The 26159-nt window shown below is 40.9% G+C and overlaps 5 protein-coding genes and 1 pseudogene across 15 annotated transcripts in view; 2 read left to right on the forward strand and 4 right to left on the reverse strand.

The window, feature by feature from the left end:
- Positions 1-6830, forward strand: part of LOC108041436 (putative mediator of RNA polymerase II transcription subunit 26) — a 45889-nt gene extending 39059 nt beyond the window's left edge. For all 8 annotated transcript variants that reach the window (XM_044458453.1, XM_044458456.1, XM_044458454.1 and 5 more), the window contains one exon: positions 5158-6830. In XM_044458453.1, coding sequence (XP_044314388.1) covers positions 5158-6003 — 846 coding nt within the window. In that variant the 3' untranslated portion in view covers positions 6004-6830. The remainder of the gene's footprint in view (positions 1-5157) is intronic.
- Positions 6503-9803, reverse strand: LOC108038120 (DNA repair protein XRCC3). The gene is made up of 4 exons (XM_017114838.2): positions 9187-9803; positions 8967-9128; positions 7680-8023; positions 6503-7290 (listed from the first exon to the last, which is right to left on the reverse strand). The coding sequence occupies exons 1-4, from the start codon at positions 9239-9241 to the stop codon at positions 6826-6828; spliced, it is 1026 nt and encodes a 341-aa protein (XP_016970327.1). The 5' UTR covers positions 9242-9803; the 3' UTR covers positions 6503-6825.
- A 110-nt stretch (positions 9804-9913) lies between these two features.
- Positions 9914-10661, reverse strand: LOC108038121 (ATP synthase subunit e, mitochondrial). 2 transcript variants are annotated; one of them, XM_017114840.2, is made up of 2 exons: positions 10541-10661; positions 9914-10414 (listed from the first exon to the last, which is right to left on the reverse strand). In XM_017114840.2, the coding sequence occupies exon 2, from the start codon at positions 10374-10376 to the stop codon at positions 10131-10133; it is 246 nt and encodes an 81-aa protein (XP_016970329.1). In that variant the 5' UTR covers positions 10377-10414; positions 10541-10661; the 3' UTR covers positions 9914-10130. The 2 variants fall into 2 exon arrangements, with proteins under 2 accessions (XP_016970329.1, XP_016970330.1); XM_017114841.2 differs by having other exon boundaries at positions 10480-10584.
- Positions 10662-10825: 164 nt separating this feature from the next.
- On the forward strand, positions 10826-16597 carry LOC108038119. Of its 2 annotated transcripts, XM_044458452.1 has the most exons (5): positions 10826-11391; positions 11452-12776; positions 13001-13139; positions 13438-13806; positions 14676-16597. In XM_044458452.1, exons 1-5 carry the CDS (start codon positions 11238-11240, stop codon positions 16169-16171), a joined length of 3483 nt encoding a protein of 1160 aa, XP_044314387.1. In that variant the 5' UTR covers positions 10826-11237; the 3' UTR covers positions 16172-16597. The 2 variants fall into 2 exon arrangements, with proteins under 2 accessions (XP_044314387.1, XP_016970325.2); XM_017114836.2 differs by lacking the exon at positions 13438-13806 and having other exon boundaries at positions 10829-11391.
- An 885-nt stretch (positions 16598-17482) lies between these two features.
- LOC108053899 (histone-lysine N-methyltransferase PR-Set7) lies at positions 17483-25514 on the reverse strand. Of its 2 annotated transcripts, XR_006417522.1 has the most exons (4): positions 25371-25514; positions 24740-25146; positions 21667-24667; positions 17483-17896 (listed from the first exon to the last, which is right to left on the reverse strand). XR_006417522.1 is itself a non-coding variant. In XM_017136626.2 (3 exons), exons 2-3 carry the CDS (start codon positions 24996-24998, stop codon positions 22848-22850), a joined length of 2079 nt encoding a protein of 692 aa, XP_016992115.2. In that variant the 5' UTR covers positions 24999-25146; positions 25371-25514; the 3' UTR covers positions 21304-22847. The 2 variants fall into 2 exon arrangements, 1 of the variants encoding a protein (XP_016992115.2); XM_017136626.2 differs by lacking the exon at positions 17483-17896 and having other exon boundaries at positions 21304-24667.
- LOC108038118 lies at positions 18485-19982 on the reverse strand (annotated as a pseudogene).
- Positions 25515-26159: the final 645 nt, after the last annotated feature.

Genomic DNA, 26159 nt, shown 5'->3' on the forward strand with positions numbered 1-26159 from the left:
AATGGCGGGACCTTAAGTTGGCCATAAAAACGGAACAAAAAAACTGACAGCATCTGCCTCGATTGGCGACGAGCAAACTGTTTTAAAATAAACAGAGGGCGGGGCCCCGTCGACAGATCTTTCAGATAGCCTAACTTCCCGTCTCTGTCGATCGCTTGGAGTGCTCCACTATCGCCATCGCTTTCGGATGTGCGATCGCCGGAGCGTAGACAACGATCGCATCCGTCGGCTATTTGTGGGCGTTGCTGAATTTCATTTGTTGCTATTTTTTTTCGAGCGGCTGCCAGAACTAAGCACTGGGCAATTAGCCAGTCAACAGAAGTTGACAGCTCTTCCTTTTGATAAAATATGAACAATTTACTTTTGAGCGGCCAGTAAATAATTAATGAGCTCTTTATGCACAAGTCTCTCAGGGCAGCAAGAACCGGCTAAAATCGCACATTCAGCCAACTTAAGTGGGCGGTCAAAGCTGACCAAAAAAAACTAACAGAGCTAACAAACGGGGGTATAAACATTTTAGACAATCCAACACAATAAGCCAATTAAAAGTCAAGAGAGCCAAGTTGTCCAAAAACTTCTGTCAAAGCTAAAGGAAGGAAAAACTAAAAACGGAAAATCCAGTACCTGTTTTTTGTTTAGCTCATAAACATAATTTATGCGGCTTTATGCCACTTTGGTAGCCCCAAGCTGACATAAAATTCTAAAACCGCAAAGCAATTCAAATAAAAACTAAAAATACAAATGAAAATAAAAATAAACGAAACACGAAAGTGACGCGATACGAAAAATAATCAACTAAATTGTTTCTCTAGGTTTTTGCTTTATTGTCCGCTGCATTTTGTTGATTTATTTTTTGGTTTTCTTTCAATTTCTGGCAGAACAGATTTTATTTTAGCAAAATTTGCTAGATCTGCACTGGTACGAAATTACATTTTGATCCCTTGATGAGCCAGACAATTTCTGCAATGCCAATTTTCATCGCTGAATTTTTTAATTTCACACATCGCTTCAAATGAGTTTTCTTTGGCTTGGGGTCAGTAAACTTTGCTAATGAAAATTTTCACATTTAAACTAAATTATTTTGATGGTAATAATTGCCAACGTTCTGTTCGGATTATCGGGCAGTTTCATTGCGAATTATGATTTATAGCATTCCATGGAAAATAGCCGGAATCTCTTGATTGCATTTAGCATGTGTAATGATGATGTTGCATAAATTCCACCCACTGCTCCTTTGCAAAATTTAATGCAATGTGCTCCCCAAAAGTCGTATAACTATACGGCTGAGAGGGGATTCAGACTTCATTGGATATCCGGTGATAATGGCATTGTTTCGTTGTTATTGCCACCACCACATGGCTTCAAGTTGCATTTGTGCCTAATTAATAAGCAACGAATTTAATGCAAATGCATATCTATATCCCTGGAAAGCTGGCTTTGTTAAAGGAGATGCTGGCAAACAAGCTAATCACTGTGACAGAACATTTACAAAGTAATTAATTAATTAATATCCACAACGTTTTAGTACTAATGAGAATAACAAGTCCAAATTTAAGTGAGAGATATATTAAATATAAAAAAAAATAGAAAGAGCTTATAGAGTAAACTTTTCAAAAATATTACAAAAAACTTAAAATTTAGATGACTTGAGAAATTTAGGCATGTTAAATACATTAAATATTTAAAGTTAGTTAAGCGGTTTGTTAATATTACGATGAATGAATAAATATAGTTTAATATATATATAATATATTGTAAATTATAAAAATCAAACAAAAAATTCTAAGACTTTTAACTATGCCATTAAAATCTAGGAGAATCTCCAAAGGCATATTTTTAGATGATTTAGTTATAATATGATATTATATCCAAACCGCTAATCCCCTAATTCACAGTGACTACCGTTTTATCCCGTGACTGCCAGCACATTTCAGCAGCAGGAAGTTCAAACCTTTCCAAAATGCTCGGCATTCGAACATGTTCAGTTAACATTTCGGTATGCTCCGTATTTAGGCAAGGGGGGGTGGATTATTGGTGGTAATTGTGTGGGCGAACATAATCCAAAATGACAGGCAATGCAGTGATTATGTTATTAATTAGCAATGGCAATGCAATGCGTTTATTTGCACGGAGCAAAGTGTTTCATTACACAGCAAGAATCGACAGAGGCAGCAAGTGGGTTTTTGGGTGGGTGTCGGGTGTTTATGGGAATTGAAGGTACTTTGCCACATTTGCCATATAATAGGACTAGTTTACATTTGATTCAGGGCTTGTGGATGCATAATTACAGAGATTTTAGTTCATTCAGTATCCAGTCCAAGTGAGTTATGGGCTTTCCTTTCCTGTTTTTCCATCCACAATATTCCGCATTCCACGCTCCGGGGCAATTATCATAATTTTTTCAACACCACAAAACCAACAAACAAACAGAAAATATGCTAAATTACACATTAAAACATTATTTGTAAAGGGAGAGTTCGGGAAATTGTTGAATTTTTCTTGGCACGCCAGAGAATAATGTACAGCAGACGCCATTACTAAGTAGCGTTTTCCCTCCCCGCACCCAAAACACTCGGCCATCCTAATTTGGCTGCTCATTGTTGGGCCAGACATAATTTCTCTCGTTTATTTTCGAAAAGTGCGCGGCGAATGTGAAAATTAATTATACTAAGCACACGCATAGCGAAGGAAAAACCGAGGGGGGAAATGGCAGCGAGGTTAACAGCATGGGTTATGGGCTCAAGAAAATTACAGACCCGACCAGACTGGCTAGCGGACTATTTAAGGATTCTTGCGACTCTCTGATCTTGTGGCGTTGATTGAAATACATGTGTAAGACCAACAAAATAGCCAAAACGCATCTGTCATAAACCTATTTAAGTGGCAAATGCCATTTGCACTGACAGAAAAGTTAACAATGCCTAATAAATTAATTAGTATAATTCTCAGAAAATCCAATTTCATTTCTATTTATTTATTTATATAATATTCAGTGCAGTTCGAAATAGTGGAAAGCACTTTATTAGGAATCAAAATAAACAATACTTAATTCTATAAAAGGAACTTTAATTCTGTTATGCATTGGACTATTTAGGAACCATAAATTTATTTTTCGATTAATTCATATGTGTTAAAATGTTTTTTAAAATGTTAATTATTTTTTAAACGTCTTCCTAATCCCCTGTTGAAAATATAGTTTATCTAGAAATGCTCCCCAAGAAAATCCATTAAATTACTAGGAAATTTCAATCATTTTTTTTTTGATTTTCCGAGTGGTTTGGTTTGTCTTTTGGGCTATTTATGCGCTCTGTTTCTGTCATTTTTGCCACACACGCTCACACAGACACTCTTAAATGTCAATAAATCATAAGCGGGTCGAAAGAAATGCGAGGGGCAGCGAATGCGGGGCCATGAATCGCTTGACAAGTTTTGGATATTTTTAGAAATATTTCCACATCTCGCCTTAATGAGGTTTAGTGCTCAGATCAAAACACAACAAACAAGGCAGTTTATTGACGATACGCAATCTATTCAAGCCAAAAGCGGAAGAATTTAAGGGGGAGCGTACATAAATTATTAATGAAGATTTATGCAATATTTACCAAATCGCATCGCGCCCCAACATTAATAATTTGAAATCCACGGATCAATTAGATCATCGCACACTCAATGGCCAGCGAACACTTGAGAATAATCAACAATTAAATACGACGATGATGAGGCCCGTATCCCAAAAGGCCATAAAAACAAAAACCATTTAGGTGAAAGGCAGGAATCCACTTTGGCTGGCCATTAAGAGTGCGGATAAGGTAAACACGGGAAATGCTTTATTGTTTATGAACGTATGAATGTATCTAATGATCATTTTCGGGGTGGCACGCGGGATGAGTAATTGCCAATTGCACCGGGGTCCGAAAATAATAGTGAGGAAACTCACTCATAATCCATCTTCATCCGTAAAATAAACAATTTGCATGGGCATCAATCCATCGCCGGGTACATAACTTTTTGAATTCGAGTAAATTCAGAAATATTTGGCAATCAATTAATTGATTTTCAATACGATTTACGGGGTTTGTTTGTGCCGTTTGTACTTGAGCATTTCCTCTTTGAAAATTGTGCTGTTTTTTTTTTCTTTTGGTATGGGAAATCTGCAGCGTTTTCATGTTAATTTCATAATTATTTTCCGCCACTCCGGCGAAACGAGCATGTCATATAGCAGGCATCTATCTTTGGCGTTTGTATCTCTTTCTGAATCCAAGTGTGTGTATCTGCAGACATGCCGCTGAAATACTAATTATGTGCGCGATTTAAATAGATTTTTCATTTATTTAGCCGGCCCATCATTTCTGGATGAAATGGAAATGAAAACGAAAATAAGAGGCAAATGTTTTATGTTGCGCCATTGAAAAGGGGAAAATAGCGACCGAAGGGGGGTCGATTTTCGCCTTTTGACGTGCGCCTGTCATTTCATCATTGCGCTCGTTTGGAGTCGGTGGAAAAATGAGCAGCGACTGACTGACGGGGCGGAAGTGTTGCGAGTATATTCGAATAATTTCGACCGGGAGGATACACAATTCTCGAGTTATTTGTTGTGCGCCCACTAATAAGGCCAAATGGGGCATAAACATTCGTAATTATGTGGCTATGAACTGGCTTTGACTCACCCATTTGGGGCGCAATCATATTAAACACAATTTCCACCTTGTATTGGGAAAATGTGAAGAATTTTTTGGGAATAACTTTTAATTTTTATATTTTTTATAGATATTTATATATATGCAATTCCGTTCTATGTCAGCTATTGAATATTTTCATATATTCATGAATGAAACATTGTGATGTTTATATAAATGATATCTTACTGTTAAGAATCTCACACCCAATCTTATGTAGAGTGGCATTAGGATTAAATGCTCAAAAAAATATTGTTTTTATTATGATAATTAGCTAACCTTTATAGATTGTAGGCCAATCATAATTTATTATCAACATGCACTGTATTGTATAAAGGGGTATTTTCTAAGTTATGTTTAAGTAAAATAAGTTTAAAAATTTCCCAAAACAACAAAACATGCATTGCCAGCTCAAAGAAAAAAAGTAAATTATCCTTAAACTGGTAAATTGATTGCAAACTTTGTTTCTGTCCATTTTCAGGTGAAAATTTGGTTTCAAAATCGCCGCACCAAGTGGAAAAAGCAGGATAATGTCACGAACAACGAGGCTGCGGAACACAAATCCACGACTGTCAAGCCAGGAGCAACAACAACCACAACAGGTGGCGAACCCGGCGAAAAGAAAGTTACCAATACAAATACAAATTCGCCCACTGTTGGCAGTGCCGTACCCACTGTGGAGACCAAAAAATCTCCAAAATCTCCAAATCGCGGCAGTAACAATAATAATAATAATACACTAAATAATAATGTTAATAATAGCGAGGGAAAATTGCCAGGCAAACAAAGTACCACCAAAATTAAAAAACAATTGAATGCCCTCCTGGAGAAGACGGTTAAATCGGCTAACCAGGCAAATCGAAGTGCGGAAATGGAGCCATCGGATCAAAAACCTGCAGTCGAAAAAAGGATAAATAATAACAATGAAAATCAATTGCTGCACCAGCGTTTGCATCAACATGCTATACCTTTAACAGTAGAACCAGCTGCTCCGCTCGAACAAACGGAGAAATTGGACATAAAACTGGAAGAATCGCCGCAACATCGGGAACTACAGTTAAGTCTCCAAAGGGCGGCAATTCGAAATGGCCAGCTAACGGAAATGGATTTTGAAAGCAAATTGGCTGCAAGTAAAATATCCATCGCCTTGGCCATGGCCAATAAACAGATGCAGCCGGAAAAGTTGGTCAAAACGGAAAGTTCCTCATCGGAGGGCGAGGGCGAAGGCGAGGAAGAGGAGGAGGAGGAGGTGTCCTCCAGTGAACATTGCGATTCCACGGAGGCCCACGATTCCCAGGATCAGGATGTGGCCATGCGGGAGATCTAAGAAACTGATGAAAATCCCCCCCACACACAGTCAAATTAACTTGTGCCAAAAAGTCGAATATTGCTATTGCTCATCCACAAAGAGGAGGAAACCCCCCAAAAAATAAAAACAAATAAAAAAGAAAACAGAAGTAAAAACCCCATACTTGTAAAACCTAATTGTAATTTAATTGTCGCGTAATCCGTTCACCTTTAGGCTTGTATTTAATTTATTTAATATACTTAAACGCTAAGGCTAGGCTTTTGTAAATGTCGCATTTAAATGTCCGCGTAAACTATGGCAAATTGTAATCTGAACTTTCTAGAATTTCATGTGATAATGTATACGAGGCGATTACAAAATTGATTTTACTACTTGAACTATGAACTATATAATGTGTAGACCTGTAAGCTCTGCTACCCTGTAAATTGCAATTGAATGAAACATATTTATTGAGTGTTTGTACAAAAAAGAAATCAAGGCTACAAATGAGATGATGTAGCCCGAAAAACAGTTTAAATTCTGAATAAATTTAGCGGAATTGTAAATCATATTTATTTGAATCTTAAGGCTACATTTTCCAAAGTAAAACAAATATTTAAAAAATATTCTTTTCACTTATTTCAACCAAAACTAAATAGAAAGTGACACTAAGTCTTTTAAACACCATATTCTTTTTTCTAGCTACCTTACATTGATCTTAAAATACAATAGATTTCTGCAACTTCCGCTAAATTTAATTGGATTATTAAACAATAATATGGCTGATAGACGCTCCGCCGTTACACATTTTAAATTCAACAAATTAAACGAAAACAAAATAAACAGAATAAATTCAATCGATCACAGTCGACGCATTTTGGCAGGTGGGCGGGTTGGAGTTGGCTCCGGAACATCCACCACGCCCTCCTCGGTGATGAGGAACTCGGAAAAATCATTTGGGGTCTCCGGCGAATACAGGATCTCCATTTTGCGCACCGTGATCAACTGATCTCCCATCCGATGTTGTTTGGGCACCCGTGAAACTCGCAGTCGGGTTCGACCCAAGTGTGCCCACTGCAATCCCAGGCAGGGCACCTCATCCTGACCTCCACTGGCAGCCACCTGATTGACGCAGACCACGGCACAGTTGTATTTATCCGCATAAGTAAGCAGAGCGTCTGCCAAACGACGCATCTGACGGGCCCGTTCCATAAAGTCCGTGTACAGTCGAAATATAGCGGCTACGGAATCGATGATGATCAGACCAATACCATGTTGTTGCATCAATCGCGGCAGACGATTTCTTATGCAGTTTAGGAGGGGTTCCTGTGGGCGATAGGAATTTATACTAGAGTTTCACATAAAAGTATTTCGAAATTGTAATATCCAATTATTTAGCCACAAATATAGGGCTAGAAACCACTAACAAAAGTGACTGCAGGTTTGCTTTCATAAATTTTGAACCCAGCTTTTTGGTGGAAAAGGTCTTTACATTTTTACAGCATACCTTACGGGTTCTAAAACCACTTATTTTTTGTCTATATAAGATTTTAAGACAGGCTCGATTATAGAGGACCTGATTTCAAAAGCACGTTTTAAATCAGACCAATGATATTTAATTAGATTGGAATGTTGAAAAAAATATCTTAATTTATCCTTCTGTGTGTGCTAAATAAATTAAAGAGTTTACAATTTGTTAAATTATATATACCCACAGTTTCATAATGATGTTCCACGAAGATGTTTCCCAGGAAGTTGAGCTTCTCCTGGGGATGTCGCTTCTCGCAAGCTTTGCTCATCTGCAGCAACCTTCTCGCAGGAAAGGCATCCTCAGTGCAAATGTAGGCCACGCCCTTTCCCAATCCTCCCAACTCGGTGGGCAACTGGACGCACAATGATAACTGGAGGAGCAGCTGGGACTTGCCCACGCCGGCTGCTCCACAAAGTTCGGTAATTCCCCGAGTGACCACGCCCCCTCCAGTGCATCGATCCAAGGCTGAACATCCGAAGGACACCCGAGACCATCTTACGTTGACCAATGGCTTGAAGAGGGAATCGGCTGCAATAATTGGGGTTAATTATTTGTATATTCCTGAACCTAACTATCTCAGAATAGATTCTTAAATTTCAACATTTCTTTATAATCCACGATTGGACTTCCAAATTTATAAATCTGCACTCAAATTTAAACTGATTTAAAAGTGGCATACCTCTAAAGTTTTTGTTTAAAAACTACATTTAAATTTTTTTTTAACGTTATTTTTTATTTTCATGTCGCTGTTATTTCTAAGTTTCCGATGACTTGCGAAAAGGTAACCCACGATTGGACTTCCAGAGTTCCAAATTTAAACCTTTAAAGCCTAAAAATTTAAACCAGATTTTAAAGTGGCATACCCTCTAATAAGATTTGTGTTTAAAAAAAAAACTGCATTCAAATTTTTCATTTTAACGTTGATCAAATTTTTGACCCATTTTCATGTCAGTTATTTCTAAGTTTCTAATGACTTGTGAAAAGGTAACCCACAATTGGACTTCCAGAGTCCATAACTTTGCCAAATTTAAACCGATTTAAAAGTGGCATACCTCTAAAGACTTGTGTTTCGATTCTCAAAAAAACTGCATTCAAATTTTTCATTTTAACGTTGATCAAATTTTTGACCCATTTTCATGTCAGTTATTTCTAAGTTTCCGATGACTTGTGAAAAGGTAACCCACAATTGGACTTCCAGAGTTCATAACTTTGCCAAATTTAAACCGATTTAAAAGTGGCATACCTCTAAAGACTTGTGTTTCAATTCTCAAAAAAACTGCATTCAAATTTTTCATTTTAACGTTGATCAAATTTTTGACCCATTTTCATCTGCATTTAAATTGAATTTTGCCGTTAATACATTTTTTTGATTAGATTATGTATCTAGATTTCGAGTTACATATGTTTGACAGTAGCGTATTTTATAAGCGTGCAAATGGGGGAAATGTCTATATCCTCCAGATTTACTTACCTGACTGGGGCATCTCAGCCAGCCACTTGGCAGCCGCATCCTTAAGCACCCTCACATCATCCGGAGTGCACTGCCGCACTATGGTGTACAGGGATTCTTGGCGTGTATCCAGGAACCGGACTGGCGGCGTTGTCAGCACCTCCTCCGGCGTAAGGACATTAACTGGAGAACAGGACATTAGTTGGTACTCGAACTAAGTTTTAGAAACCGAAACTCTTACCCTGCTCAGCGATTTCCCTGATTCGCTTGGGCAACTGATCCAAAAAGTTTGTCATCACTGCGATGGCATGTCCTCGATGTGATTGCGTGATATGATGGCCCAGCGAACACGGAAGGTGTCTCAACACCTCCGCATTTGGAGCTATTCCTGGGGATTATTGATCAAACAGCCGAGTAATAAGCGACGATTTGCGAACGAGTTCAGGAGGTAAATAAAGGCCGGCTTTTGCTTGAAAACAGCTGTTGGCGCCATTTTGCAAATGGGTCAATCAGCTGACAGCTACAGTGGATATTTTATAAGGAAAACAGAAATAAAATAACTCTTCCTTATCACTGCTCGAGGTAAAAAAAAGGCGAAAGGAATTTAAAAACATTAAATGTTTTTCCAAAATATATAACTATTGACTTAAGATTCTTGGAATTAAACTGTGCTTTGTGAATTGACTGTGCATTCTGACTTCCAGTAAGAACTTTTAAAAGTAGTAAATATTTACAAATCAGGTCTTAACTTCAAGCTTAATTTGTTTTTGTTCGAGGTAATATGGTCACAAATCATACAATTCGTGGTCAAAAAAGGGTCCTATAGACAAATCGGATGATGGCAATATTTAGCTCGTTTCTTTGAACTATCCTCACTGTACTATATATCCCATATGTCGTCATAAAGATCTTAATACAGATTATCCATACATTTGGGAGGCCACTTAATCACAGAACACTAGAGCGTATTTACATAATGGTTTTGTTTCAATCATTTAATTTCGAACATTCTGTTTTGCACAAACATCAGAGAAAAACACAAGAACGATCGATAGTCGGTGATCGATAGATGGAGGCTCCACCATCGATGCTCCTTCTGCTGCTCCCAGGCGAATTTCGTGTGTAAATGTTGTGGTTTTTGTTAGGTTTTAAGCTAAGGGAACTAGGGATCTGCCATCCAGAGTCCTAGTTCTTGGGAGTGGGCTTTGAGAGCTCGGCCAGAGCACGGGCTTCAGCCTCGGCGCTGCGCTTCTTCTCCTCGGCGAGTTTCGCATCCCGAACGGCCTTCTGTTGCGCCTCGATCTCACGGACCTTCTCCTCCTTTTTGGACAGGCGGCTCTGGTGGGCGGCACCATAGGCAATGCCCACCAGCAGCAAGGACCATCTGCCGAACTTGATCAAAGGGGAAACGCGAACGGGAGCCTGCGACATGGTTTCTTCTTCGAGTTATGTAATTGTCCGACCGGGAACTGCAAGAAATTTGGGTATATCAGTTATACATCTTACATTTGGGGTTCTCCTGCACTCCCTATACATTGCAGAACCCTTCTTCCTTTGCTTTTATGCAACTTTTGGTGTTAAATAAGCGAATTTACCCAAATTGGTGGAGCGATTGCAGTGGCAGCAGTATAACCTTAAAACAGCTGTCAAAACTGACAAGCGGCGACTATCGATAGTTCTATCGGCAAAGGAGCGGCGCTGCCAGCAGGTTTGAAAAAGTAAAAAAATAAGAAACTTGTTTATATGCTTTACTTTAACAGATTGTTGTTATACAATGATACAATGAGTGATTGCTTGACTTCTTTCCTATAGCTGCTTAGATTTTAATCCTTACATTTACTTCTTTGAATTCGAATTTTTTTGTTATCAAAATGGTCCAACGTTATTCAACACTCTTATATCCCCGAAACCCAAACGGTTACACTAAAGGCAGAACGCAACCTGGAAAAAAGTATTGTTTTCGGGAAAAACATGGCTAATTGCAGCTAGAACGCGATTTGCAAATTTGTCCAAAACATTTTCGGAGCCACAAAGAATCCGGCAATTCGACGCAACCGGAGGACAAATGAAAGTTGACGCGTGTTAAATGCAAACAAGAAAATTCCAACACAGACCTTGAGTGGCTCACACACTCCCATACAGCCATACACAGCCCTCCACACCTGCGTCACACATACACACACGCACACCGATACACAGGAGCAAAAGGGATAGAAGATCGAAAGATCCCTGTTTTTTGTGTTTTTTTTAAAACAGGAAGTGGATTTTAGGGGATTCATTGCAGCTGGCAATATGGTGAACGTACCACCATTTCTCTGCAGCACTCCTCCTCCGCCTCCCATTGATTTCGGGGAGGATGACGACGACGATTCCGGTTTGCAATCCACAATTCACTTGGACGAAAATGACGAATACTCTAATTTTGGCTTAGTCAGCGGCTCGAAAGGTAAGCCTGTGTTTGAATTAGCCTTCCCCAACTGGTACTCACGTAAAACTCACTTTTCAGAACCTTCTCCACCACCAGATCCCGCTGAGGAATTCCGAGAAAAGCCACCGGATTTGCCGGAAAATAAACAAACCGCAGAGGCGTTTAATTACCAAGTAAAGCAGGCAATGGATTACGATGTCTATGGAGAAACGGCGCCACCCACACCGCCTCCTTTAAGTTTGGAGCTGGAAGAAGAGGAACTGGAAGTGCCCTCCTTGAAGCTGGACAGCCTAAGTCTCTACTCCACGGAAAGCGTTTCCACCGCCTCCACTCTCTCACCCACTGCAAAAACGGAGGCAGTGGCTCCGCCCGTGATGCAAGAAACCAAAGCCCATGTCCTCAGCCACCAAGTCACGCTGGAGGATGTGTCTGACGAAAGCGACGAGGAGTGCTCTCCAAAGAAGCCCAAAGAACTATTTATACGCGAGGGAGCCGTGGATTTCTTTGCCATCGAGGTGCTGGCCACACCAACGCTACCAAATGGAGGAAGTTATCCGGAGGAGGAGCAGCTCCAGCAAAGTCCACGGAAGGGAAAGGCTCTAGAGGATACTATCCAAAAAGAAGAAAGCTTTAGAAGTTTGGAAAACCAAGAGGATTGTTTAAATAACTTGGAGAAACCGTTGGAGAACATAGGAAAAAGCTTAGAACGTCCTCAGAATACAGAAGAAACCTTCAACCATTGGGGCAAAACAGCGGATAGTGATACATTTCAATTTCAAAACTTTGAAGCGACACCAAAAGAATCAGCACACAAAGAAATTATCACAGAAAATCAGGATAACGAAGAAGACGATGACTTTGGTGACTTTGCTGATTTCTCAGCTGCCGGACCAGAATCAGAGGTCAAAGAAACTCCAACGACAGCTTCTCCTGTTAAGTCTGTTATTGAGGCACAGTCCTTAACGCTCCAGTCCACAACAAAAACGGAAACTGTGCCGGTTTTTATTCAATCTTCTCATCCAGAAGCAGCAGATGATGGCTTCGATGACTTTCAGGAATTTGCCACTCCTACAAAAGGAAGTCCTGTCCAAAGCGAAGACGATGACGATGATTTTGGTGACTTCTCAGAGCCCGTAGTCGCTCCCATCTCAGTACCTCCACCACCACCGCCAGCCACTATCCACCTCAGCATTGATGAACAAGTGAAACCAGTGCTTGAGATGATGTTCCCACAATCAAAGGAGCGGGAGACGACGAGTGTAGATGTGCGGAAACCGTTGGCAAAGTGCCAACGATTTAACTTCGGTGCCATTGAGCATGCCCAGGCCCTGGATTACCAGTGGAGCAGCTCGGAGATGAGGCATGCCCTCGTTCGATCGCTTGGCATCGATTCTAGAAATATAGTAAGTCCTAAAACCTTTTAAATTATGATAATTTCTCTAAATTTTATTTAACTTTACTTAAAATTCAATGCAATAAACAATAACAATGTCGGTTTATTTACTACAAAAAATTAATTAAACAAAAATTTAAAGAGGACTAAGGGGTTCTAGTTAGAATATATTTTTTAAATTGGAATACATTTAACGAAACCGACAGACTTTTAATAGTTTCTTAATATTTTCAGCTCTTCGGCGACAAGTGGAACTCATCAATGCCACGTTTTGCCGCCAACCTGAGCTTCGATCCCCTTAAGCCGATGAAACCTCTATCGACCGGCGCAACTAGCATCTTGGAGCCGATTTCCAATCCCAGCAGCTACCAGGGTGAGTTTCCATAATTCTCTGCGAGATTGCTACACTTAGTTGCCGCAAATTAACCGCTACACAAGTTTCGTAACTCGAGAAATTGCCACCCTATCGCCTAAAGCTCGCTTTACTTTCAAACGCTTTTCGTTGCCTATTTCCCGATCCTATTGACACACGCTTCCCGGATTGGCCTGCCGTTCGATTGGCTGCTCCTTTCTATATTTTTTCGTTTGCCTTGTTTTCCTTGTGACCACATTTCTTCTAACTATCTCAACAAACAATCAAAAAGTTTATCCTTACGATAAATTGTATTTAGAATCACATGTACAGACATTACAATTGGAACAACTAGACCAACTAACGGTGGTGGCTAATGCTGATAAAATAAATCTTGTTACCTCTAACTCCCACACCAATAACAACTACGATAATGGTGACAACGACGTTGCTGCTCCTGTTGATCAACTGGATGATAAACCACCTGTGATGGATTTGACGACCAATAACAATCACAATTTGACAATCGATTTGCACCACTCTCCTCCACTCACACATTTTGCCACCATCTGCAACAACAACAATAATAACGATAATAACAATCTTAACAACAATCATGCAAATACTGCAACAATGACAATAACAATTAACACAAATCTCACTGCTCACGACGCCTTGCTGGATTTTAGTAAGTTTCGTTGGCTCTGTGCGTGTGTTGTAGTCGTTTCACCTCCTTTTTCGGTTCGTTTAGTTTCGGTTCTCTATATACTTCTCAGCTCTATTTCTCTATCTACCTGTACTGTCCACCCTGATCCACAGTTCCCCGGTTCTTGTTACTTTGGCACAAAGCATCCGATCTCAGCCAGCTCAGTTCAAGCACAAGTAGTTGAAACCCACCCAAGATCTCCCTTCATTTTCACATTTTTCTTAGCTAGATACAGTTCATACTAATATATAATATTGTTTCTAACGTAATCTATCATCTGATGTGTTCCTGAAATCTCTGGCAACTCGAAGGTTATGCTACACATTTCAAAATCCATAAACAAATATTTAACAAAAATATTTTTCATTGGAGAAAATATGGCTGGTTTTATTTTTTTTGTAATACATCTGAAATATGTTTTTTTTTGTCTTATACAATACTTTTGTCTTATGCAATACTTTATCTGATTCTTTTAAGTATCGTAAGGACAAGCACAAGCAATATTTGTATATTTTCTAATCACGAAATTTAACTAAGTTGTTAACAGATTTAAATACAATATGTTATAAAAAATCTAAAGAAATACCAAGCACATTTGTATATAAAAAAATATATTTCTCTGAACGAATTTTTAATAACACAACCTTAATGGTTTTTTATTAAAGGCAATTCTAAAACAATAAGGCATTTCACGATTCTCAAAATTTTTGTAAAGCCAAGCAGTGGTTCATGAAATAAATATGTTTCTGCAACATAACAGATGATTATAATCTAAACTTTACTAATATACCAGAGTATATTTAATAGTTTTCAAGATGACAACCAATAATTGTTTCCTTTCCTTCGCACAGGATTGGAAAACGCCACCGCAGCACCGGCGAGCCAAACTGAAACGCGGACTGGCCCGTCTCATGGGGAAGGGTCCTCCGGCTCCGGTTCCGCCAGCAACTCCGACGGCGAAGAACGACAGAACCATCGCTACAAGTCAGGTCCAAGCACCGGCTCCGAGTCGAACCATCTTGAACCCGCAACAGCGCCACCAGCAACAGTTGTTGCTCCAGCAGCAGCGACGCTATCGACTGCTATACCAGCAGACAGCCCTGCCCACCAGCTCAACGGCGGTGAGCAGCTGCATCAGCAGCGGTCGGAGCAGGAGCAGTTTGATTTGAGGACCACTCCGCCAGCTCCGGAGGAGATAGTGGGCAGCTCGATAGCCAGTTATTCGGTGCCGCTGAAGGAGACCCACATCTACACACCCTCAAAATCGGATACGGCGGTGGCCAAGACCACCACTTTGGCACCAATTGATTTCGACTACGAGATGGCGGCCACGGGCATTATTATCGATGAGACGGTGGTCAAGAAGGAGTATCGTGATGTGGAGTACAAGCCACCATTCGGTCTGGATTCGCCCAGCAAAGTGAGTGGCAATGGAGCTGCCAGCAACTTTGAATTGCCGCCCCAGGCGGAAGACGATGACTTTAGTGACTTTCAATCGATGCCGGCGCCCAGATCGCGGCTCGATACACCCACTTTCGGCGAACAGATGATCCTCAGTCCGGCCATATTGCTGCCCCAAGCCATTCCGCTGGCCAAGAAGAAAGCGTCGTCCATAGAGTGGGGCGACAATGCTTTGTCCAGCATAAATGCGGAGGAAATGGCTAGGATAGAGGAGTTGTTTTCCTCGCAAGCCAAACCTCTTACGATAAGCGCTTCAGTGGCCAAGAAACCAACTCCTCCCAAAATAGTTCAATCTCAGCCGCAAGAGGATGATGAATGGTCGGATTTTGTATCTGTTCCAGTTAACCAACAGCAGCAGGCACATCACCAACACACTATAGCAAACAACAACAATAATGTAGCAAGCAACCTGAGGAAGCCACTTGCAGCTCCAAAAGAAGATGATTGGTCGGATTTTGTGAGTAGCACTCCGATGCCGGCTCGGCCAGCACCACAGTTTAATTCCGGTGCTTGGCAGAGCGCCAATTTCTACAACAATCCCTTGAGTTTGTACCAAGCACAGCAGCAACAGCAACATCCCCACAGCAACCTGGTGCCCAGCGGCGGCAACAACAGCAGCAGCATCAACAACAATGTGCCAGCCATTCCACAGCAAATACACATCATGCATGACTTTTCGACGGCTCCCGTTTCTGGAGGATTGGGTGTGGGTGCCACCACCTATCAGCAGCATCATCAGCGGCAGCAGTTCCAAATCGGCAACGCCAAAGTGGCTCCACGCATCTCCCTCATTCCCGATCTCAGCTTTGTGGCACCCGCTTTGCCCACAAATGCTGGTGCTTTTATGGCTACTCTTCCAAAACCAAGTTTCGGTGGCAAGAAATGACACAAGAAGCTGAGGGTGGGCGCTGGGCGGCTCCAACAGCAGCAGCATCAGCGGCAGCATGTGGGCGGTCCACGCCCACTGGGAGGCGGCGAGTCTACCATCCTGACGTAGGCGGAAAGGGGGCGTACCCGTGGGCGAGCCAGTCAGTATTATGAATCCGTCTGATAATTACCATAAAACCGAACCGTCACACACGTAGTTTGATGCAAACTGTGTTCCATGTTGTTGTCGTTGTTGTTGACCTAATCGTTGGCCTAATTGTTGTTGTTGTTGTGCGTGCATGTTGTTGTGTTAGTCGTAGATCCGGATTTAAAAAAAAATAGGAAACAAAAATGGTAACCATTTTGTGCAATATTTCGATTCTAAATTTATGTTGTACTTAATTTTGACAAAAACAAAAAACAAATTTATTTATATGTAAACAAAGGAATATTTTAAATTTTTATAAAATATTGCGGAACATAAATTGTAGAAGCTTTTGTCATTTTTCATCTGGATATATAACTAAATTTTAGCAAAACTAAATTTCGGAATAGTTTTTAATAACTTCAATATGTGTTTTGAAACCCAGTGAATTTTTAGTAGCTTTTTATAATATCCTAAAAACTGGAGAAATTTTAAATTATAAGCTTATCAGCATGAAATACTATACTTCGGGTCATATCAATATACCATCTTAAGATTAACGTTAGATGACCAAAAAAAAGGTTAGAAAATTACGCAGATTTCAGGAATATCCCAAATGATTTCTGAACTTAATTCCGCTTTATTTTATAAAAAATGTTCCAAGATGATTTTAGCTTTAATAAACCCAAAATCCGCACTAAACATTGGCTGGCAAAGTCAGAATACTCCACCAATCTGAGGACTGAAAGCTAGAAAGCATTCCACAAACGAACTTCCCTTTTTGTAACTCCCTCAAAAAATACTCGAAAGCGAGTGCGGGCCACCACATTGAAGAAAACCCAACCCGCCTGTTGCGAATTTTTCTATATTGTGTACTTAAACCAACAAAAAACCGATCTAACCAAGCAAACATAGTTAACGTTGTAAATGTAATAGGATTTGTTAGTTGATAGAAGAACTCCCGTGCATTCCAAGTGTAAATGAGTGTGTCTGTTTGCCATGATGATCTCCAGAAAATCGCTGGAAAACGAAACCCAATCCGCTCCAGTTCTTGATTATTGTTTTTTTGTGTTAATGTGTTTTCATTTATTTATTTTACTTTATGTTACGCACTTTAAGTTGAATGTGTGTGTGTGTTGCGTGTGTGTCTGAAAATTATAAACAATTATCAACTAAAACTAAGTGTTTGATGTAATCATATGTTTTTAGACTTAAATGTAAATTACAAATAGATTTCCATTTGTTTTGTTTTATTTTGCCAAGTCAATGAAAAAAGGTAAAAACAAGAACATGATTATAGATGGTTGCTGCTTGATTTAAATAAATGAATTAACTATGTACTAGAACATATTCAAATATATTTACCATATTGTATAATTAAAAGATATGCGCAGATAAAAATAAACCTATTTGAAAAACGAAATCCATCAATATTGGAGCATTCATTAAAATACATATATCTGGGTAAGGGGTGGGACAACACAAAAATTGAACTTTCTGTCGCTAAAATATAGAAGCCGGATTTGTGGGACGGGGCGAGGGTTTCTATAATTAAGTATGTATAAAATATGGGTTTACGAGTGACTGTGTGATTGAAACCTGCGATTATTCGTACATTGAAGCACTACTCTCCTGGAGAAGCCTCGTGCCCTATTGGTAAAAAACTCGGCAATTCAATTTTCACAAGGCTCCTTTAAACTCAATATCTGCCCATCGAAAAAATTTAGCATAGAGCAGAGGGTAATCGCTTGGGACAATGGCTGGACTATAAGTCATTGGTCGTACAGCGGGCTTTGTTGTTTCGGTGACAAAATGACCACTTCCTATAAGCCATACCCATGGCGACCGACAGCTGTCAAAATTAAATTTTCCAAACCCGGTTGCTGCTGTTCAAACTACCGACAAACCCTTTTTGAGTGGCATCACCCTTTCAAGCATAGGTTTAGATGGGTCAAATGTAATAGGATTTCAGACTAAATTTCGGTTAGCCAGTCGTTACAGGCACCGTATACTCTTTCCAAGATTGACGAGTTTCCATATCCATTTTACCTAGTGGTGAATGTGCATTAGTCATGGATCAAACTGATCGCAGCCAAGAGAAATAAAGAATAGCGTTAGGCTATTAAAGCCAATTGGGAAGCAATATGTTTTACTAAGTTACGTGCTTCTCCTCCTTTATGTTGCAAAATTGAGGCCAGTCCTCTTACTTGCTTCGTTATTAGAAAACATAAAAAAAACTTTATTGCCTCTTTTCGGAAATAAAGCCATCTATTGTCGGTTGCAGACATCGGCTTTTGATTCATTTCAGACCTGGATCCTCCACGTGACCCACGAAGAGCACTGAGCTGGGAGTGCGGATGACAAAAACGAACGGCCGGTTGGCAACGAACTTGGGTTTAGGAGGAGAAAAGGACCTAAACTCAATCATCGCAACTAAGAGAGAGAATTATTAGTAATGGATTTCGGGGAGGAAAGTGGGTGATATCTTACAGGTAGCTGCCGAGGCCTCGGTTCCCTCCTCGCCCACATCTATGAAGGCCTTCTGCATGATCTGGGTAACGTGCACCGGCTGATCAAGCAAGTTGATCACCTGCGAGCTGGCCGAGAACATCTCGTGAAGACCCAGCTCCTTTAAGGGTTCGTTCATTTCCTGCTTGAACTCGATCCGGAACTTCGGTAAGCTCACTTCAACTATCTGGCTGCGAAGACGGAGTGCGATCCGGTTAAGATCGAACTCCGGCCGGGCCAACTGTTGCTCAAGGTCGGCCAGTCCATCGTGCCGATTGGGCAGCAGGATCAGCATGCTGGTGGCACTGTCCTTGTAGGCCAGTTCCAGTGCGGTGGCGTCCAGCTCGGGCAAATAGGCCAGGCGAAAGAAATCCTTATTATACATCATATCCACCTGGGAAGTTCTGCCGTCAGTGTGGTGAAATTCGGCGGGGTGCGTGGCGATTGTTGGGAAATCCTTCGCCCAGATGCCTTTAAAATACACGGCGTTCACCAGTATGGCCTGCACTTCTGATGTAATGCTGTCGGGCGAGACCAAGTTCTGGATCTTGTTCCGAGTGCTGTCCGCCACCCAGGAGTTAATCTTGGTGGCCGTTTCCTCGCCGTTGCTCATGTCGACGGGCACCGTGCTGGCGTTATAGTGGATCTTGGCAAACTGCTCATACCTGGGATTAATGCCAGCCAGCTGCTGGTTGTAGTAAACCCTCATCGCTATTGCCAGCTCGGCACCCTGCTGATTATCCTTGACCTTGACCAGCCGCTGGAAGTCCAGGGCCACATCAGTCGGATTCTTGCCGAACTCCCCGACTTGTTGCAGCTCCCGCAAAGTATCGCCAGCCGATGCCGCATAGATCATGCCCAGCAGGGCGTGCACGGAGAGGGGGAGATGACGACGTTACCCTGGCTCGACTTCGCGATTTTCTGGAAGAGTTTGGCACTGAAGCGGTCCATGTAGCTGAAGGTGCCTGGATAACTACTGAGGTTCACCTCAAAAGTGTGGGCAACCAGAAGGTGACCCATTAATAGTAGCAGGATATCTGGAAGAGGAATCATAAGATCAGTTCTTTAATTAAGGACGAGGAGTGATCACAACTCACTGCCTTTGCTCGCCATTTTTCTTATCTGGTGCTGATTTAAATGAATTTATTCTTCGTGCCGACGAACTGCTCGATTTCAGACCCTATACAAAACTGATCGTTTCGAGATCAAAGTAGTAAGCAATCGGTAATCTAATCGCATGGCATGGCAGTGACTAAGACTGACTTTGGATCGATTCTTCTATGTTGCCGGCAGGGAAACTTTTTGAACTGGGATATTCCAATGATCAGACGGTACTTTTTCTCGGTTGATATTCTATCTGCGCTTTGCAGTTGGATTTACAGGGGTTAGAAATGGATTGAATTCAATAAGGTCTGATTATGAAAATCCTTTTCTCTATTAACTCTTGAATTCTATTAAAACCAATTTAAATTGGCTTATTTTGTGAGAGTCATCTTTTTTTAGTCAATACCGTTTTATTTACTTTTTGAATATGTAGATAATGTAGCTGGAAAATAACTAATTAAAAACAAATTTTATGTCGGATTTTCATGTTTAAGAAAAAAATAAGAGGAATGTGGTATTTCTTTCTGTCCAAAAATTTGAAAGAAAGCTATAGACAAAATTTCAAGGCTACCGGAAATGTTTTGGGTCACTTAAGTTCCTAGAAATGGGAAACAATAATTTTAAAGAAAATAAACAATTAAACAGCTAGCTTATCATTTTTAACAAATCACATTTCGTTTTATATTCAATGATTAATCAGAGAAATGAAAAACCCATGACTGTATTATCAAGAAATCATATAAATTAACCTAAAACTTTGTATATTGAAATAAATAAAATCTTTATTATGTGGAAAACATAAGTTTGTTTAATCACTAATTAAAAGAATGTTCCAAGAAGATTTTTAGCTTTAATAAACTCAAAATCCGCACCAAACATTGGCTAGCAAAGTGAGAATACTCCACCAATCTGAGGACCGAAAGCTAGAAAGCATTCCACAGACGAACTTCCCTTTTTTTAACTCCCTCAAAAAATACTCGAAAGCGAGAGCTGGCCACCACATTGAAGAAAACCCAACCCAAATTTTTCTATATTTAAACCAACAAAAAAAAAACGATCTAACCAAGCTAACAATAGTTAGCGTTGTAAATGTAATAGGATTTGTAACTTGATAAAAGAATTCCCGTGCATTCCAAGTGTAAATGAGTGTGTCTGTTTGCCATGATGATCTCCAGAAAATCGCTGGAAAACGAAACCCAATCCGCTCCAGTTCTTGATTATTGTTTTTTTCGTGTTAATGTGTTTTCATTTATTTATTTTACTTTATGTTACGCACTTTAAGTTGAATGTGTGTGTGTTGCGTGTGTGTCTGAAAATTATAAACAATTATCAACTAAAACTAAGTGTTTGATGTAATCATATGTTTTTAGACTTAAATGTAAATTACAAATAGGTTTCCATTTGTTTTGTTTTATTTTGCCAAGTCATTGAAAAAAGGTAAAAACAAGAACATGATTATAGATGGTTGCTGCTTGATTTAAATAAATGAATTAACTATGTACTAGAACATATTCAAATATATTTACCATATTGTATAATTAAAAGATATGCGCAGATAAAAATAAACCTATTTGAAAAACGAAATCCATCAATATTGGAGCATTCATTAAAATACATATATCTGGGTAAGGGGTGGGACAACACAAAAATTGAACTTTCTGTCGCTAAAATATAGAAGCCGGATTTGTGGGACGGGGGCGAGGGTTTCTATAATTAAGTATGTATAAAATATGGGTTTACGAGTGTGTGATTGAAACCTGCGTGTGAGTAGAGAGATTATTCGTAAATTGAAGCACTAGGTGTCCAGCAGTCCACTACTCTCCTGGAGAAGCCTCGTGAATTAATGAGTGTGTCTATGATTTAAATCAACGATTTCGTGTCAGTTCCTAGGGGTTCGGGGCAGGTGCGAGGGGATGTATAGCTCTATGGCAGTAAATAGTACGTAATAGTTAGAAATTACACATGTATCTAATATAAATATCTATAAATAGTGTTCGATCGATTTTTATCAATGTGAATGTGTGTCTTCATTAACATTTTCATGAAAATCATCATCATCTCTCTAAATGGTCAACAGTTTTTCTTTTTCATTCAATTATCTTAAGATGCCTTAATGCTTAAGCGCGTTGTTTTTAATTATTATTATTATCTCTCCTTAACTTTAGCCTTGCTTTAACATAATGAAACGCTAACAAATCCAAATAATTATGCTCATGAGTGTGTGGGGCACGGGTGGGTCAAGGAATCTTAGGGGTGAATCGTAATCGTACAATTTTAAGGCATTTTGCTTTTGGGATAATGGGTCTAATATCAATTTACAATCTCTAAAGTCTAGGTCTTTTTGATGATTTTGTTCTTATTAATTAATTTCGATTATATTAATGAACCAAGGAAAGTTGCATCTTGTTTTGTAACGTCTTTAGGAAACGGAAAAGACCGAAATTGACATTAGACCAATTTCTGAGGCAAACTTGTTAGAATTTACATTGATTACTATCCTTCCCTAGCCAGAGCCACCGTATAGTGAGGGGTGTGTGGGTGCCGCTATCCGTTATGATATTTTGAACTAACAGTTTTCATACTTTTCCTCAAATAAGATCTAAGCTCGGGGATGCCCAAAACAGGCCGCGTTCTTTGTTCCACTCTGATTTAAATTGCCGGAATTAAAATTGATTAAATTGGTCGTACCAAGAATAACGGAAATTATTAAGTAAATCCAATTCCGACAAATAATAGCAATGGGAACAGGGCTAAAAACAATTTTGTTATGATTCAAGGCGTGGCAATCTACGTATAAAAGCTAAGAAGGAATCCCTCGAGCCAAAAACCAGTTTCGCCCTGGTCTTATGTTAAAGATTGTATGCCTCGAACATGGTAAATAGTCTTTGTTTTAAGGCTGAACCGCATCCCCTTTCGCGAGCTCCTGGAAAGCTCTTCCTCAAAAGGCTAACCAGGGATGGTGCAGCAGCGACTCCTTGGAGCGATCCCCATAATCGTAGGTCAGTTCCTCGCCCGGCTCGATGTCGTCCTTGGCCAGGAGCACGAGATGAGGCCGCTGCTTGATGAGCACCACCTTGGTCATAAGGTTGCCGTTACGCGAGTGATTGATAAGACGTCCTAGCTTGCCGGTGTCGACCGTGGCATCGATGCAGTACTGCTGGGTCTTGTGCTTAAAGTAGTACATATAGCACCCGGCATTCTCGTCTAGCGCATAGCGTTTCTCCCGATCGGCTGCCTCATTGATGGAGATAAGATCTCCCACATACTCGACCACAAACTCGTTCCGTTTGAAGGGCCGTTCGGCGACTACTCCTCTTCCCTTGCCCATAAAGTGGCGGACTTGGAGGCCCTCGCAACGCTCCTCGAGGACCGCCTGCTCCAAACTCCTCATCCATTCCTCCTTGACAGCTGTCTTCGTCTTGCGTACGCTCCTTCGGACCGGGAAGAAGTCTGTCATCTCACGGTTGCCATTGGTGGCCGCCAAGGGCAGCGGAGGTTGGCTCTTTGATGAGCCCTTGCTTTTGGTCTTTGATTTTACGGGCGCTGGCTTGAGCATGGTTTTCATGCTCGCTTTGTTGCTGTTGGCTGTGGCTGGTGCTTTGTTCTGGTTCTCCCGCTCTTCGGCGGCTTTGAGCAGGGCATGTACATCGTCCTCGTCCTCTTCCTCATCATCGTCGTCGTCTAGCACCACTACGATATCATCCTGCTGCTGCTGTTGTGGCTGTGGTTTCTGTAGCTGTGGCTGTGGCTGGTAAGGCGCTTGTGGCTTTGGCTGGTTCAGTCTTCGGCGCGACTTGCAGGCGGCCACCGCCGCTGTGGTGACGGGCAATTTCCTTGGCGACTTGCGCGGCGACAGCGGATCTGAGGATCCGACCTTGCAAATTCCTCCGGTGACCTTCAGACCCGTCTTGATGGGTGAGGGGCACAGTATACGATGCGGAGTGGCTGGCTTCCGGCGTCTAACTGCTCCTGCTGGCGATTCTGTGTTGGCAGTGAGGCCACAGGCCACGCCGCTGTCACAGGAACTGCTGTCGTGCTGATCCAAATCGAAATTCGGCCCAGCTAGCGGTTCCTTTTGACCATTCAGGCTTACTATTTGATTAAAGCGCCCATTAAGGCAGGCATTTAGCACCGATGGGGGAGATGAGAACACGGCTCCCGCTAGTTCAAAACTCCGATTGATCTTTATGCTGGAGGCTTTGGTGGGCGTGCGGTCTATGTCCAGGGTCAGCACGGGCTCCTGCAGGAAGATGTTGTCGGTGCTGCTGCTGTGCGTGGAACTATGACTGTCCCTCAGTGCGGAGCGATGTGTCTGAAAGTCGGCCAGGGAGCCCAGTCCTTCGTGGGGCTCGCTGATCTCTTTGATGTGGGGGATTTGAGGGATTTCCGGGATATCCTGCATGGCTTCCATTTCATGCCGATAACAGGGCGAGTCTGAGGAGGCTCTGGAGCTGCCATCGAACAGCAGCTCTTCCACCACCTGCTGCAGTTCCTCGTCTCTCAGCTTTTGCTCTGCCTTAGCATCTTCTTCATCTGCGAAGGGCAGGTGTTCAACCGTATGTTGAAGCTGCTCATCTTGCAGATTTAGCTCCTCGTCCTCTAGGTTTAGCTGCTCACCCTGCAGATTTAGCTGATCATTCTGCAATTCTAGCTCCTGTTCCTCTGTGGGTATTGTCTTTTGGGCATCCTTGACGGCAGCATTGGCTTTAAAAAAGTTCTCAATGGTGCGCGTTTGCGAGCGGGTGGCCAAAGGTACCCCTGCAAAACAGCGAGAACAAGGGGTTTTAGCTACAGAAGATAACCTCAAAAAAAAAGAACAGAGACACCTACCTATTGTGCGACCCGCTTTGTTGTCTTTGTGGTGGCCTTTGTGGGCCATTGTGGCTTCCGGCAGCTGTCCATTTTCGTTGACCTTCATTAGTCGGCAGTCTTTCCGCTTCGGGCTGGCAAAATACTGATCCTCCAGCAGATTTCCCGCCACATTCAGGGGCAACGTTTGGTCGACCGGAAGTCCTGATCCCGATGAGGCGCCGCCGGAGGAGGAAGTGGGTTCCTTGGCGGGCCGTTGTCGTCTGCGCACCATTATCATTTAATAAGAGTGGAAAATAGGCGCGCGTGATCGAAAGGCGGGCGCAGTTAGTGGGCGGTAGTAATCTTATTCTCGTTGGCGCGTTTTTCCTGGACACGCGTTTTTCCCACTCGCACACGCACACGAGGAAAAACCAAACTGCAGTTAGCTGAAATCACAAGCAAAAAAACGTAGAACTCATAAAACATTTGCACATTACATGTGTGTTTTTTTTTTCTCTTTCTTTCTTTGCACTTTTCTCCTCTTCTCGCCCCTCTTGCGTACAGTTTTCGCCACTGAAAAAAACGTCGCCCGTCGTTATTGTTGTTGTTGTGTTGTGCGAAGCAAGCGAAAGAGGAAGGGCAGAAAATATTGAAAGTCCCCGGAATTCACCTCGATCGGAAAACTGTCGTCATACGCAGTGCATTTTAATCGGATGCATATGCATTTTGGTGGCGGGGGAAATTAATTGTTGCACTTTTCCGCAAACTTTTTGGTTCTTCCTTGATTTGCGTCGGTACTAGTGGTGGACCAATACCTAGGCCTTATCGATACTATCGATTGTAAAAACTACCTAAGAATAGTACCATACATTTTATACTAAATTTAGTATATTTTCCGAACGTTTTGGTATATTGCCAGTGTTGAGCAATACGTAGACATTTTCAAATGGGTCGTAATTAGTTTGGAGCCATTTTTCCGTTAGAAAAAATACATTAATAATTATTTTAATTAACTTTGTTAACCACATATAGTTTTTAGGATATTGGTATTCAAATTACACTTTAATTTTAGTTTCCAAGAGTTTAAGAATTAATGTTTTGTAAATCTACATTTACAACGCAAATTTTTATCTTGGGCCATTTTCTTTGTGTCCTTATTGAACTGTAGATAATGCACTTTTTTCTTCATTAGTTTAAAATAACAAGATTTAAAAATCATTTCATATTTTTCAGATTCTTGGTGCGTTTCATGATTTGTAATTTAATAAATATTTTTATCTCACAATCACCCATTTTAAAGACAATTCGGCAGAAAGAAACAACTAAATCCATTGTCAAAGAATATATATCATATTATTAATATGTAAATAAAATGTATTTGGACCATATGTACTAAATTACTGTTTTGTCTGTTTTAAGTTGTCTGTTAATTCGTTGTCTTGACAAGTATTGGTTATTA

Source organism: Drosophila rhopaloa, unplaced genomic scaffold (genome assembly GCF_018152115.1).
Source record: "Drosophila rhopaloa isolate 14029-0021.01 unplaced genomic scaffold, ASM1815211v1 contig_167, whole genome shotgun sequence".
Classification (NCBI taxonomy): Eukaryota; Metazoa; Arthropoda; class Insecta; order Diptera; family Drosophilidae; genus Drosophila; species Drosophila rhopaloa.

What these genes read in the sequence shown, in the direction of transcription:
- LOC108038120 (XM_017114838.2), bottom strand. Translation starts at nt 9,241, where the DNA reads ATGACAAACTTTTTGGATCAGTTGCCCAAGCGAATCAGGGAAATCGCT. An exon ending in CAGGGAAATCGCTGAGCAGG is followed by an intron (nt 9,129 to 9,186) that starts GTAAGAGTTTCG and finishes CCTGTTCTCCAG; the next exon opens with TTAATGTCCTTACGCCGGAG. An exon ending in TGGAACATCATTATGAAACT is followed by an intron (nt 7,291 to 7,679) that starts GTGGGTATATAT and finishes TATCGCCCACAG; the next exon opens with GAACCCCTCCTAAACTGCAT.
- LOC108038121 (XM_017114840.2), bottom strand. Translation starts at nt 10,376, where the DNA reads ATGTCGCAGGCTCCCGTTCGCGTTTCCCCTTTGATCAAGTTCGGCAGA.
- LOC108038119 (XM_044458452.1), top strand. Translation starts at nt 11,238, where the DNA reads ATGGTGAACGTACCACCATTTCTCTGCAGCACTCCTCCTCCGCCTCCC. An exon ending in CTTAGTCAGCGGCTCGAAAG is followed by an intron (nt 11,392 to 11,451) that starts GTAAGCCTGTGT and finishes CTCACTTTTCAG; the next exon opens with AACCTTCTCCACCACCAGAT. An exon ending in CAATCCCAGCAGCTACCAGG is followed by an intron (nt 13,140 to 13,437) that starts GTGAGTTTCCAT and finishes AATTGTATTTAG; the next exon opens with AATCACATGTACAGACATTA.
- LOC108053899 (XM_017136626.2), bottom strand. Translation starts at nt 24,998, where the DNA reads ATGATAATGGTGCGCAGACGACAACGGCCCGCCAAGGAACCCACTTCC. An exon ending in CAAAGCGGGTCGCACAATAG is followed by an intron (nt 24,668 to 24,739) that starts GTAGGTGTCTCT and finishes GCTGTTTTGCAG; the next exon opens with GGGTACCTTTGGCCACCCGC.